The sequence below is a fragment of the Mastomys coucha genome, unplaced genomic scaffold (assembly GCF_008632895.1).
Source record: "Mastomys coucha isolate ucsf_1 unplaced genomic scaffold, UCSF_Mcou_1 pScaffold16, whole genome shotgun sequence".
NCBI classification, from domain to species: Eukaryota; Metazoa; Chordata; class Mammalia; order Rodentia; family Muridae; genus Mastomys; species Mastomys coucha.
Window position 1 is genome coordinate 33,356,965 of NW_022196898.1, and position 12,974 is coordinate 33,369,938.

The window sequence follows — 12,974 nt, forward strand, 5'->3', positions numbered from 1 at the left end:
CACCAGCTTCCCTGTGGGCCTCACACCCTTGGGGCCCCTTAAACTCACAAAACCATCAGACTTTCACCCATACAAATCTGACACCCCTCCTATACACATAAAATCCTCACCCGGAGTCATTTGAGGAGAACCCAAGCTAGCCAGAAAGTTCTCAAGGAGACAGACTCAACCCAACAACCACCCAAGAGCTTGTGAGAAGCCACTGCTGGCTAGGGGTGGCGTGTGTTCTCGCACATACCCGCTGATGGAACCCAGAGGTCGGGGGTAGGGGATGAAGGTACAAACAGTTTCATACTAAGGATAATTCCCCCACTCCTGGGAGGCAGTTCACTCTGAAAAAGGAACTAAAACATCTTTTTTATTTTTATAATATTAAAAAATAAGTCTTTGATATATAAAAACTGGCCAGAAAAAATTTTTTTTTACTTGTTACATAAGAATTGTCATCTTACATGTCCAGACTATTATTGGATCTTTGTCTTGGGGCAGGAGTTAGGGATAGGGTCCTGAGTATGAATGACAGGAGGTGCCAGCCCCTGACAAAGTACTGTGCAGAATAATACTCTCAGCTTTGATTTCGGAAGCAGAAGTCTGCACAGCAGGCTATAGCTCTCGGTGTACCTTTAGTGACGTGACCTTTTAGCAGGTGGCACCAGTGAGTGGCTTGATGAGTAACAAGACGTTTAAGACTGGCCTCTGTGTCCTCCCCCCAGCAGCCAGTCCTGGCAGCTAAGATCCCACAAGGCAGAGGTGCAAAGAGGCTTCATCATTTCTGCAGGGGACGGAGGATCCTCCCGAGGGTGGCCTGCCCCGAGTCCTTCAGTCTGAGGGAGGACCTTTCCGTAGTCCCTCTGCCCTTCAGTGGGGTTTCTACATTGGCACTTGAACCCCCAGCAGGTTCAGGACACTTCTTGGAGGCCCGAGCGCTGCTGGCCCTCTTCAAAGTGCCACTGTCCTTGGAGGCAGAATCCTCCGAGCCACCTTTGACCCTAAGCTGCCGCTGAGAGACTGTCCTGGTGAGGCCAGTGGTTCTGGCCGCGGGTGGAGCATCCGTTCGCAGGCTCCGAGATGACGAGGCCACCGTATTTCGAGCAAAACTTGGGATGGGGGGAAGGGCTCGGGAGACACCGGGAGTCTGAGGAGCCTTGGGCTCTTCCTTGGGACTCTCAGGGTCTCGCAAATTGGAGCTGCTGACCTTGTTTTCTTCAGGTTTCTGCCTGGGGATGTTTCTGAGGGGCTTGGCACTGGGCTTTCTGAACGAGGCCCTGGGCTGCAGCTGGGGGTCCTTCCCTGGCCGTCCACTGATGCTGCCGCTCGAGCGGGGCAGCCTGGGCTCCTCTGCCCCAGATCCACTCACCTGGGGCCTCCTGGGCGACGTGTCGGAAGTTCCCCGCACTGAGCTCCTTCGGGATAGCTGTGTGTCTGTGCTGCTGGATGTCTCTCGAGCGGTAGCCCTGGATGTTGGTTCCGGCCGCTTCCATGGCCCTGCTCCCCGGCTGGACTTGGAGATAGGGACCACCTTGCGCATATGCTCGTTCTCGGAGGAGTTCAAGGTTCTTACAGGCTTGGATGCTACCCCTTGGCTGCGCCGGGCACTGACAGGCTTTGCAGCCCCCACTGATGCCTCTTTGAAGGAATTTCTCTTTGGTGCCACAGCATCCTTCCCTCTGCTGGGTCTGTCCTTCAGGAGGCCATCTTGGCAGCTGGGCTCGCTCTTACTGGATTTTGTAGCAGGAACCTCCCCGGGGGGACTGGAAGAAGGGTTGGAGGAAACCTGACTGCTTCCTGCTTCTCCAGCTCCAGAGGACACTGAGCCATCCCCTTCCTTCTCTTCCTCATGCTTGTCTACTCCAGGTCTGGCGTCTGTTCCCTCCGAGCAGTCCAGAGTCAGTGAGCAGTCTGTGGTATCTGAGACATATAACAGAGATCCAGGATCCTTATCTTCAGTGTTGGTGACCACCACAGACACGAGAGCCTCACTACTGGCTTCATCAGAGATGGCCCTGTCATCCTCCCTAGCTGGGCTGAGAACCTGCTGGGGATCTGTGTCCTTGGGTGGGACACCGTCACCACCAGCATCGAAGGGCTGTGAGCTCCTATCCCCTGGAGATTGCAGCTCTGTGGGACAGAAGTCATTCAGAGTCAGTTGGGATGCTTCCTCCAGGCTCTTGGGACTCTGGAGGTCAAACTGGGTCAGCCCTGTGACCAACTCATGCTCCCTAATGCCCAGATCCAATGGTAAGAGTGGAGGGCTTTGTGTGGGACCCAAGCCCACAGGTTCGCTATTCCTTTTTCGGAGGCTAGGCCTGCTCCGCCCGGCCAATAGAAAAGGAGAAGCAGGTTCTTCCAGCCAGGATGTTGGAAGCCGATTTTGCCAAGCGGGGTGAGGGGCTTTTTCATGGTTCTTTGAGGCCTGAGGTTCATGTGTAAAGTTAGGGTCATGGTTCTGTTGTTCTCTGGGTTCCATCCAGGCGATGGTGGGCCGAGCTTGCCGGGGACTGCTCCGGGGCAAACTGTTGAATTTGTTGGGGTCCTCTGGACTGCTGGTGGCACTCTCCAAGAAGGTCAAAAGCTCCCGGTCAGCAGAGATACCCAGGGAGAGGCGGGAACGACGGGTGTTGGGGGGCCGGTAGGAGGGGCTGTTGGGCCTGGGCTTCAGAAAGGAGGGCAGGTCTTCTGTGCCCTTCTTAGCTAGCATCTGTACATCATTTTCACTGCTGCTTCTGCCAAAGCCCCCAAGTTCTCCAGTTGTCCAGGAATATCGCTTCTGTTCCAGCTCCTTCAGCCTCTGTATCTGCTTCCGCTCCTGTTCCTCCCGGTCATGATTGTCCTAATAGAGTGGAGAGAAGCCAGCATGAGACACAGAGAGCCTGTGTGCAATACTAGGCCCACTCACTGTGACATTTAATGAGAGGTACTTTCATAGACAGCTGTGGGTCCTGTCCCACACAGACTCTGCCTTTTTCTATACATGTATGTGTGTGTGTGTGCATGTGTGTGTGTGTGTGTGTGTGTGTGTGTGTGTGTAGGGTGGGCAAACTTCCCAAAGCAACGTATGGATCTGACAAAGGAGCATGCTAGGCTTTGCTCCAACAATCTGTCTGCAATCCTCATTTGATCCCTTGGCACAAAGTCCAGCTTCCCACATGGGCTATGATTCCATATATGCATGGAGTCTCAACTCCTGCCAAGCCATCTAAGCCACTGTAGAGATGTAGAGACCATGGATGCTCTAAGAGTGCACCCAGAATGGTACAAGCCAATCGTGTGGCTCTATCCATTCTCCTCTCTAAGTTAACACACATATACTATCAAATACTGTTGACCATTGATTTGGGTATATAAGCATATGCTAAAGACATTGAGAGATGCCTTTCACTGTGTTGTTGGAGTGCTCCTGGATGAAAATAAATGAACAAATATGCCCTGGTGGCTCTGCCAACCACAGGCTGAGGCAGAGGTGAGGGTTCTGTCCCTCATGCCCAGGCTCATTCCTACAGTCTCAGAGGAAAAGTAGGTGTGATTTACAAATCCATCAGCCATCTAGACTGGAAAGCAGCCAACATTTCCCAAAGACACAGAACCCAAAGGCAGACTTCAAAGTGTCCTTCACTTCTCTGTGTGCATATATCCTATGCACATCCTCATATATGCCTTACATTGACTCTAAATTACTCATTGCTAATGCTGTGCAAGAGTTACATATGCATTGTTTAAGACATGACAAAAAAAATCTTTAGACATTTAGCACAGATATAATTTTTAAACACTACTTTCAATTTGTGGTTGGCTGAATCTGCAGGAGTTTAAGTATAAAGACAGGGCCACATTTGTGTTGTAACTCATGAGTTTCTTTTGGGTCCTGAAGTCCATGTAACCATGCAGTTATGCAGACACCTCAACTGTGTTATTCTTAGCAGCTTTTATTTGACAATTTAAGTTTCCTCTTCCAGCGGGCTTTCCTTTCCAAGTTCCTGTGGAGCTCTGCCTGAGGAGTCTTGGCTCCCGCAACTCTATCCACAACCTCCCCAAGGTCCCCAAACTCTCGGTATTGTTATCTTAAACCTTCACATAGTGTTGGTGGTCCAGGCCCTGTCTTTCATGACAACTGTGCTAAGAGCATCCACAGTGGCCTCGCAGGCCTGCAGTATCCAGATGGAGAGTAAGAGCCTCAGAGTCAGTTTGGCTTCGGCTACCCACCACAGCCTCCCACAGCTGAGCTCACTGCTTGGACAGAAGCATGTTAACGTGGCAGCAGTCTCAGCTCGACTCTCTCAGTGAGATAAAGGAGTGGAGAGGAACCCAAAGGAATTCTGAAGAAATGTGAACAGTTTCTGTAAGAAATAGTGCAAGCCCTAAGGTGAACCCTACACGGTAAATCAGTGCGTAGGCAGATAAGTAAATAAAATATGGTCAGCCGATGAACAGCCAGCCCCTCAATGTCACCTGAAATAATGAGATCCGAGAGGGATGCTGTCAGGGATGAGAGGCTGTCGTGTTCCCATTGTCAGATAAATGTTTCGTTTACCAAGGACCAACAACCTGGGAAGGTTTTCTAGCTTCTAAATTCAACTAAGAGACCACCACCAGAACAGTTAAAGCAGCAGGCCCTCTTCAATCTGGGAGACCTTCCTTTCTAAGGACAGTTTGGTCCCCATGGTGCTGACGCCACAGGGATGTGTGGCTCTGGAACCAGGCAAGAGCAACTGTCTCTCTTCTAGGCTATTCCAATTAGAGGCTGACGCTTCCTCTTAAGGAGGGGCTGAAAAAAGAGTCAAATGGGCAGGAAGCTTCCAAGCCCCATGGTCGACATCAGTGTTGGCTAGCAAAATGCTTCTAGGGTATTCTGCATGCTGTATGAGCAACAAAGGCCAGAGGCTACCGTGCCAGAGTTCAGATACTACAACAGAGCCACCTCCCACCATTCCTGCCAAGAGCCTGGCATGCCACCTGGCCAGACGGTCCTGAAACCAAAGAACCGATGACCATCTTGCTGCCACAAGCAGAGGACTGGGTCAGGAAGCAGGAAGATGAAAATCCCAAGGATCTGGGAGCAGGGCAGCACCAGCAGCCATACCTTTACTGCTCTGTTGAATCTGGTACAGAAGTCTCTGAATATCTGGAAGCATTCATCCAGCTTCATGGTTTCTTTGTCTTCACAGAAAAAATCTATAAGGGTGTGAGCCTCAACCTGCAGCTCCCGCTTCCAGAGTTCCAGCTCTGCCAACTTTTCCACAGCAAACTACAGGGGGGGAAAACAAACAGGGACACACGTGGTAAACAAGGTCAGCGGAGGTGGATGCGTTCCCAGGCTTCCATTTCAGGGTCTCTGCAAAGGGAAGGCCGTAAAGGCCACTTGGAGCCAAAAGGAAAATGAAACAACCCAATCCAAAGCTCAAGAGAACCAGGCGACCTCCTACCTGAGACCCAGAGGCCACAAAAACGAACTGAAGAAAGCCAGGAGGGGGGGTGGCGCACACCTGTAACCCTAGCATTTGGGAGATGGAGACTGAGGGACAAGGAATTCAAAGCCAGCTGGGTTACACAGTGAGACCCTGTCTCTAAGTAAGTCAACGTGAAGCCTTAACCTGCATGTAGAATGTCGTTAACCAAGAGTTTACCTTTAAGACCACTAGAAAAGCTGCCAAGACAAACAGCTTGTTGTCGTTAAGAAATTCTGCTGTATTTGTTTTTCCTCCTCTTAAAACAGACTCTTCTTGGGGGCCAAGGTCTCAGAAGTTAACTTGTCCTGACAAGCTGCCCGTGCTGTTCTTCTGAGAGGGGGATCTACACCTAACCCCAAATACACTCTATTAGGTCACTGTCCCTACTGCCCAGGATGGAAGACTGAGACGCTCCTGAGCAGCTGTACCCCACGTGCAGTAGGTTTGGGGTGTATCAGAACTCCCTAGGAGATTGGCGTGGGTCCTATCCCAATCCCCAGTTCCCTGATGGACTTTCCTTGGCTCCTCTGGGATACAGCTACTAAGGATTTCAGTGCTATTTCATCAAAGTACTGGATGTGATAGAAGACAGTGTGTCCCCAGCACGTTCCCATCAAATAGAGAGGGGTTGGTGATGTCCAAGGGTCACAAAACATAGTTCCCTGATCCAGGTTAGGGACAACCTCTGAGCCATAATGAGGTGGCTGTGTAGAGAGAAAGGGGGCTGGATATTTGAGCTACTGCATGGACATCTTTCATTACTGCCATGTTTACTAGGCTTATATGAGAAGGGGTGTAGGAAGCAGATTACTTCATGAAATGATGCGTATGTTTATATCTTAAGAAAGTCTGCCTGTGAACAAGCTAGGGGGTGGGCCTAAGAGGTAGGAAAGAAACAGGCTGCCCTCCTTGGAGGAGGGAACACTCAGCCAGCTACACTGCAGAAGTGTACCAGTCCTACTGCTTTCCCCTTAGCAAGCCTTTGCTTAACCAGTTACATTCTACGGGCTGTGGGAAACAAAAACTATTTCAGAAAGTGAAACCAGAGAGAGAAACCACCTGAGCTGATGACCTGAGGCAGTGAGAGCCTTCCTGCAGTAGCTTCACAGAGAAGAGGCTATTAACAGAAAGATGATGTAGCTTCATAGAAAAGAGAGCATTCACCCAAAGATAATGCTTTGTCCGTCACTCTTCTGCAGTGCAAACAGCTAAGGACAGCTGCGGAAGAGCGGGCCTCCCGACAAGAATCCGCACCTCTTATGACCTTGCTACAGACCCCGTGGGGATGGATGGATACCAGGAAGAAACAGTCTAACAGAGCCCACGTTGCCCTCAGCACCAGGGACAACCAAACACTCTAAATGTCAGCTTGAAAAACAGCCACAGTGGAATTGGATGCCGTGAATACTGTAGCATCCTAGACAGAACCAGAACAAAGTTGTGCTGGCCACAGAGCCAACAGTTTAGCGGCGGGCAGTCTAGTGGCTCTGAGATGAACCTGCACGGTCAGGCACTAACTTGCTGGCCTGCTGTGAGTTAATGTCTCACCCAAAGTGGGATCAAAAAATGATGAAATAAAGATGGAAAAAAAAGTGTTTCTGGCTCCTTTCTGTTCAAAGACCTTGCATGAGGGCTGGAAGGACTTTCCTAGCAGTGTACGAGGCCCTGGGTTCCTATCCCAGCACACACTCACACACAAGCAAACCCAGACACCCAACAAACAAGAGCACAAAGCCAGAAGCCTTGAGCAACTCTGTGCTCAGCTCATAACAAGAGGTGTATCACCTTTCGACTGGTGTCCAAGGGTCAATGGCCCCACCCCAGCCCACCCCCAGGAGCCCCAGCTCACTCTAGAAAATGCCCATCTATGTGGCATTTTCTGTTTATACAGGTTATAAGGGCTGCTGAGGCTGGAGCTGTAACTTTAAGGTCCTGTCCTGGTCCAGCATGAACTAGTCTCAACACTGTTAAAACAAACACCACTGCTGGGCGGTGGTGGCACACGCCTTTAATCCCAGCACTTGGGAGGCAGAGGCAGGTGGATTTCTGAGTTCAAGGCCAGCCTGGTCTACAGAGTGAGTTCCAGGACAGCCAGGGCTATACAGAGAAACCCTGCCTCGAAAAACCAAACAAACAAACAAACAAACACCACCAAAAAACATTTTAAAGATCTAAAACAAGGTTGCCACTGAAAAGCAGCCAGCATCGAGGAGAAAGCAACTGGGTCTTTCTGTTGGAGCCTTCTATGTTAAGATCTGGTGCAAGATTACATCAGGAGGGCATGTGCTCAGCATGTGCAAAGCCATCAGTTCAAGCCCTAGCATCTCCAGAACAAAGGATTTAGTGTAAGCTCTTGATAGTTAAAATTAAGAACGAGGCTGAAGGAAACAAACAAAACCTAAGTTCTGATGCGCCGCCATTCTTATTCTTGGATTTCTACTTGGCTTCATGCACCTGACTGTGCTTGTTACTGCTCTGGGCTCCAAGATGGCTGTAGCCTCTGGGTTGCAGTTGCACCATGGGTGGTACGCACAGCACCTGCCTAGCAGGCTCGAGGCCTTGGTTTCGAAGACTTTGATGGGCAAGCATCCCTCCTTGCCTCCTGCCAGGGCAGCCCTGCTCAGGGGTCTCACAGAAGGCTGAAAGAAACAGGATGGAGGTATGGCTTTGTTTTTTAAATAAGGAAGGTTAAAAAAAAAAAGCACGTCAGACTATGTGATTAGTGAGTCACCGTGAGCTGTCACACACACATCCACTCTACTGGTTTTTGTTGATGTTATTCAGAGTGGCTCCTGCCACACCCTGTGAGCTGATGACATATTCGTGTGCTGATGGGCACCGAAGCTGTGTGCACCCTGCTTCTCCCAGCAGAAATCACGGCAGGTACAATGGGTCTCACTCTTCTAGAGAAACACGAGAAGGAGCATCAGCCCGAGTACTCTGGTGTCTGGGTGTTCTGTGGAACTCTCTATCACTGCAAAACTATGAAGGCTACAGAATCAAATCTCAAGGTGCCAGGCAGGGTCTGGGGAGAGAGGCTTGCCCTGCTGCCATTTCAGTGTAAGAAAGAGTGATCAGAAGCCCCAGGCACAGTCATCAGAAGCCCCAGGCACAGTCATCAGAAGACCCAGGCACAGTCATCAGAAGACCCAGGCACAGTCATCAGAAGACCCAGGCACAGTCATCAGAAGCCGTTTCTCCTGTTCAGATCATCATTGTGGCGCATCCTCTGCCGCGAAAGGACAGTGGGGCACAAGGATCCTTGTATTCACTTGGGGTAAAAGCTTGATTGGGCCCTTGCTGCCTCCACAAATCAAACAGGCAGAGCTGCTGAGAGTGCTGGATGCTAGAGGGACTGACCTGGAGGAAGTCTTCCATCTGCTGACAGAGCTCCTGGTCCCGCTGGATATTTTCCTGCAGCGATTTTGTTCTGACAAAGAGCGAGTGCAGCTCTGCCTCGGTGACGTCCAGAGATAATCTGCCGAAGGAAGGGGAGAGTGGGCAGCTGGCACCAGGGCACCAAGAATCGTGTGACTAAACAAGAGACCCATCTTTGACCAAGCCTGGAACAGGGGAGCCACTGGGGTCACATTTACCCACTCCTGTGTTTAATTCTGTGTCTCCAACTGTTTTTTAAAGACATTGAATGCTTCCTCAACACACAAGAAGTAAAGAAAGCAGGCCGCAGACCACAGGGCTGGGGTTACTTTTCACACAGGAGGTCTCAACACCTCTGTGCAACAAGAGTCATAACTAAAATCCAGTGAGATGCGGAGCAGCTGCCTTCCCCGTGTTAGGATGCTCTCGCTGACAAGGAACCAGGCAATGGAGCTGACTTTTAGCCTTCCTCTAACAGGTCACAGGCAGCCAGATTCTACCTTTCCCTATACATTACAGAGAATGGAAACATGGCCGACAACTCTGCAAATGAACAGTTGGACTTGGTTCTAGCCATTGAATCAAGATCAGCAGAATGTCCACAATGTTTTTTGTCACCAGGGAAGGGAACAAGCAGAACACCAGATCCAGGGGAATTTTGTCCATTTGGATGCACTCATGTTGCTATTATGAATGTTAGGGTTTTTGTTGTTGCTGTTTTTGTTCTAAAAACTTTCCACCTTTACTGACCATTGGTGCCCATTGGAGAATTCACTATATTTCACTTGTGTATGCCATTCACCTTCCATTTCAAATAAACAAACCTTACTGGGAGGTGTTTCTCTAAGTCTATGATGTTTAGCTAAAGCTATCCAATACAAACAAGAAATGCTAGTTCAAAAATATATTAATTTTCTCTATATATAATATTTCTGTAGTATGGATACAGTAAAATATTTGCATGTTAGTTTCTTTTAGGGATTTTAAAAAGTTTGTATCTTATGTCTGTTTTTCTTGGAGCATAACCTAGTGAACTGTAAACACAAATTATGAAGTGTTTAATCTTTGTAATGGTAATCCTCCTGTTTGAAAGACATTATCTGTGGCTGGACGTCAGTAACAGATACTGCCTAATGACAGGATTGAGTTGTGGTTTGTTTCCTTGTTTGTAGATGGTGCATGCTGTCATGGCGACTACAGTCCCTCGCATAATGATGACGTTACATAGCCAGGCATGTTAGCATATGCCTTCAGTCCCAGATTCTCAAGAAACTGAGGCAGGAAGATCATTTCAGCTCAGGGATTCCAGGCCAGCTGGGGTAACAGAGTAAGACCTCATTAAAAAGAAAAGAAGTGTATCATATTAATTTGGCTGATTCAAGCAGTGGCGAGCCGAGCCAGCTCACCGGAGTCAACTCTGTGCGTTTCTTCTCAACTTTACATTCAGTAGTTCGGTGCTGGCAGCCCGAAAGCAGCCAGGCTAGCAGTATTTAAGGGTTGACATCAGCAAGTGTGAAAAATCAAGACTTTATTTTTCTGGAAGAACTGATTAACTACAGTGTTTCCCAGAGGCTACCTGGGTCTCTAATAAGTTGCCTCTAATAACACACTGGAGGTGATAGGCACACAGATCATTGCTACATTAAAGCATGCATCTTCTATATTAGGTTCAGAAGCAAATTAGAGTAATGTAATTAGGGCTTCATGCTTCGTAGACACTTTCTCTGTAAAACCGAGTGACTAATTTCGAATCAAATCCTTTCACAGGCCTTGGTGTGGTTCCAAACTCTTCAACTACAATAGAAAATATACCACATTCGAGTCCATGGGGAAACAGTGATGTATGGCCCTACAAGCTCGATCTAAACCAACTCCCAAGCTAAGCGCTTTCATCCTTGTGGGCGTGGGAGGGATTTGAAGCCCTAATCCCTATTTTCCTTAGACTGAATGATACTCTTTAGCATAGACTAGGATGGTTTCTTTCGGTTTAAAAATAACAATTAATTGTTCAAAGTCCCAAGTTACACACATGTACACACACACACACACACACACACACACACACACACACACACAGCACATGGAAAGGAAACCCGAAAGTTCAATAAGAGAAAACATTTCGGAGTTCAGACTGAAATCTGAGAATGTCCATCACTCCGCCATTTTAAGGGAAAGGCCATCCAGGAAACCAAGGCTCACGGTGCGCTTTGCCTCTGTGCTCACCTCGATGTCTCTTGCACGTGCTGCAACTTCTCAGAAAAGTCTAGAAGGACGGCATTGTGCTTCTGGGCTTCCTGGAACAAAAACAGACATTCTTCTTACCAGATGAATGAATCTGGGAGGGAAGCCTCATCCCCTTAAAGCTTCAGGGAGCCTCAGAAACAACACTTAGTTTTCAGCTTGAAAATCACGTTGAAAGCAATCCTCTGAGACATGAACTCTGATATTCTTCCTGAGATTTACCAGAACTGCCCTGCACTGTTCAGATACTTCTAACCTTCCCAGGACAAACAATCCTCACATGAAATTCAACTCATGTGCATTCAAACTCAATGGAATGAGGTAGCGGCTTAGTACTCATTGTTTCCGAGAGAACCCAATATAGCCTGCCTAAATACCAGCCATCTCCAGGAGCATGCGCCTGCGTCCACGAAGGCGTGAGATGCTGTTGACTGTTAAACCAGTTTGTAAACCAACTTTAATGAGGGGCACAGAAGCCAAGGAGGTGTCTGGATGCTTCAGGTGCTTGGAGGCTGACTTGGGAAGGGGATTCCTTCCTACAGGAGCAGGGGCCAAGCCACAGAGAGCCAATGTTCAGGTCTGTCCAAGAGAGCCCCACCAGACTGTGTTTCAAACTAGATAAGGAAACAGTTTTCTCACTTCAGTGCTTTGAATATTGACCTTTTAACCAAGTACTGAGGATGAGAGGCTGGGGGCGGGGTAGGGAAACTCTCTTGATAGACTGTTTGCCCAGCATGGTAAGACCCTGGTTGCCACCCCCAGATTCCAAAGGAAAGAAATTATGGATAGAGTCACACTCCAAATCCTACAGTAACAGACAGCACTCCCATGTACAGTTTCCAAGAGACTATTCACAAATCAAATTCGTTTTACCCCAGGTTTCCACACGCAGCCTTCTATGCTCAGTCCCTACAGTGGATTCCCTTCCCAGCCTGCACCAAGCTACCAGACAGCTACTGCCAGGATGTCTCCCCAGACGCAGTTCTTGCTCTTCTTCAACCCATCCTTTACCGGGTCCTACTTTCTTAAAATAGAAAGCCTGGTCCTGCCATTAAACCAGGCAAGCTTCTGCCTGCTTCCCATGGCTAAAGCATGAACTCTCAATTGTCACCTCTTACGTTTGAATCCTTCCCTAGTCTCCGAATCCAGCCCCACTGCCTCCCTTGCTCAGTCCCCTCCAGTCGATCAAACTGGCAATCCACACAGAAAGCTTCTAGAACCAGAATCTTCTAGGCACACCCTCTGTCTTCTTTCCTAATTGAGAAGCCATCTCACGCCTGGGAAAACCACACTCTGTCCCAGCAGGCCTTCACACTCTCCCTGTGTCTACACCCCTTACCTGAGCTACAAAATGCAGAAGATTCATGCCAGGTTTGTTTGCCTTTGTGTCCGCCAACTTGAGAAGAGAAGACAGTTTAAATCCAACAGCATTGCCAGCATACCCTCCCTAAAGAAGACAAGGCGAGAGAAAGAAACACGTTGGGCCTGCAGCCAGACAGCGGACGGGTAGATACACCTCTTATTTGGGTTATACTTACAGCATTCATGATATTCCCAGCCTGGAGCACCAAGTGTAATATTGAATGTAGCTCCTCACATAACATCAGCTCTGTTAAAAGGAACACACCCCTGCAAGTTAGAAAGGCCTCGCGTGCATGAACAGCAGCCACCAACATCCAGGTTCAAGTGTGTGTATGTCTGAAGTGAGCTCGCCCCAAACCAAAAACACTCTCTGCTGTAACCATGTTTATGATAATAATAGAAATATAAGATAGTCTATGTCCTGGTGTTTAGCTGTGGATCAATTATGTAGGGCAGCCAAATGCAAAATGGTTTGCTAACAGTTTCCAAGTCCTAGAAAACACAGAGGCTCAAGGACACACTGTGCTGTGGAGGCCAACTCCCCCTCAC

General features: G+C 48.8%; 1 protein-coding gene across 2 annotated transcripts in view; it reads right to left on the reverse strand.

Moving 5' to 3' along the window:
• Positions 1 to 340: 340 nt before the first annotated feature.
• The window catches only part of Fhdc1 (FH2 domain containing 1), a 36,097-nt gene continuing 23,463 nt past the window's right edge, over positions 341 to 12,974 (reverse strand). For both annotated transcript variants that reach the window (XM_031374217.1, XM_031374218.1), the window contains exons 7-12: positions 12,602 to 12,672; positions 12,403 to 12,510; positions 11,046 to 11,116; positions 8,805 to 8,922; positions 5,078 to 5,242; positions 341 to 2,830 (exon numbers count right to left, since the gene is read on the reverse strand). In XM_031374217.1, the coding sequence (XP_031230077.1) occupies positions 767 to 2,830; positions 5,078 to 5,242; positions 8,805 to 8,922; positions 11,046 to 11,116; positions 12,403 to 12,510; positions 12,602 to 12,672 (2,597 nt within the window). In that variant the 3' untranslated portion in view covers positions 341 to 766. The remainder of the gene's footprint in view (positions 2,831 to 5,077; positions 5,243 to 8,804; positions 8,923 to 11,045; positions 11,117 to 12,402; positions 12,511 to 12,601; positions 12,673 to 12,974) is intronic.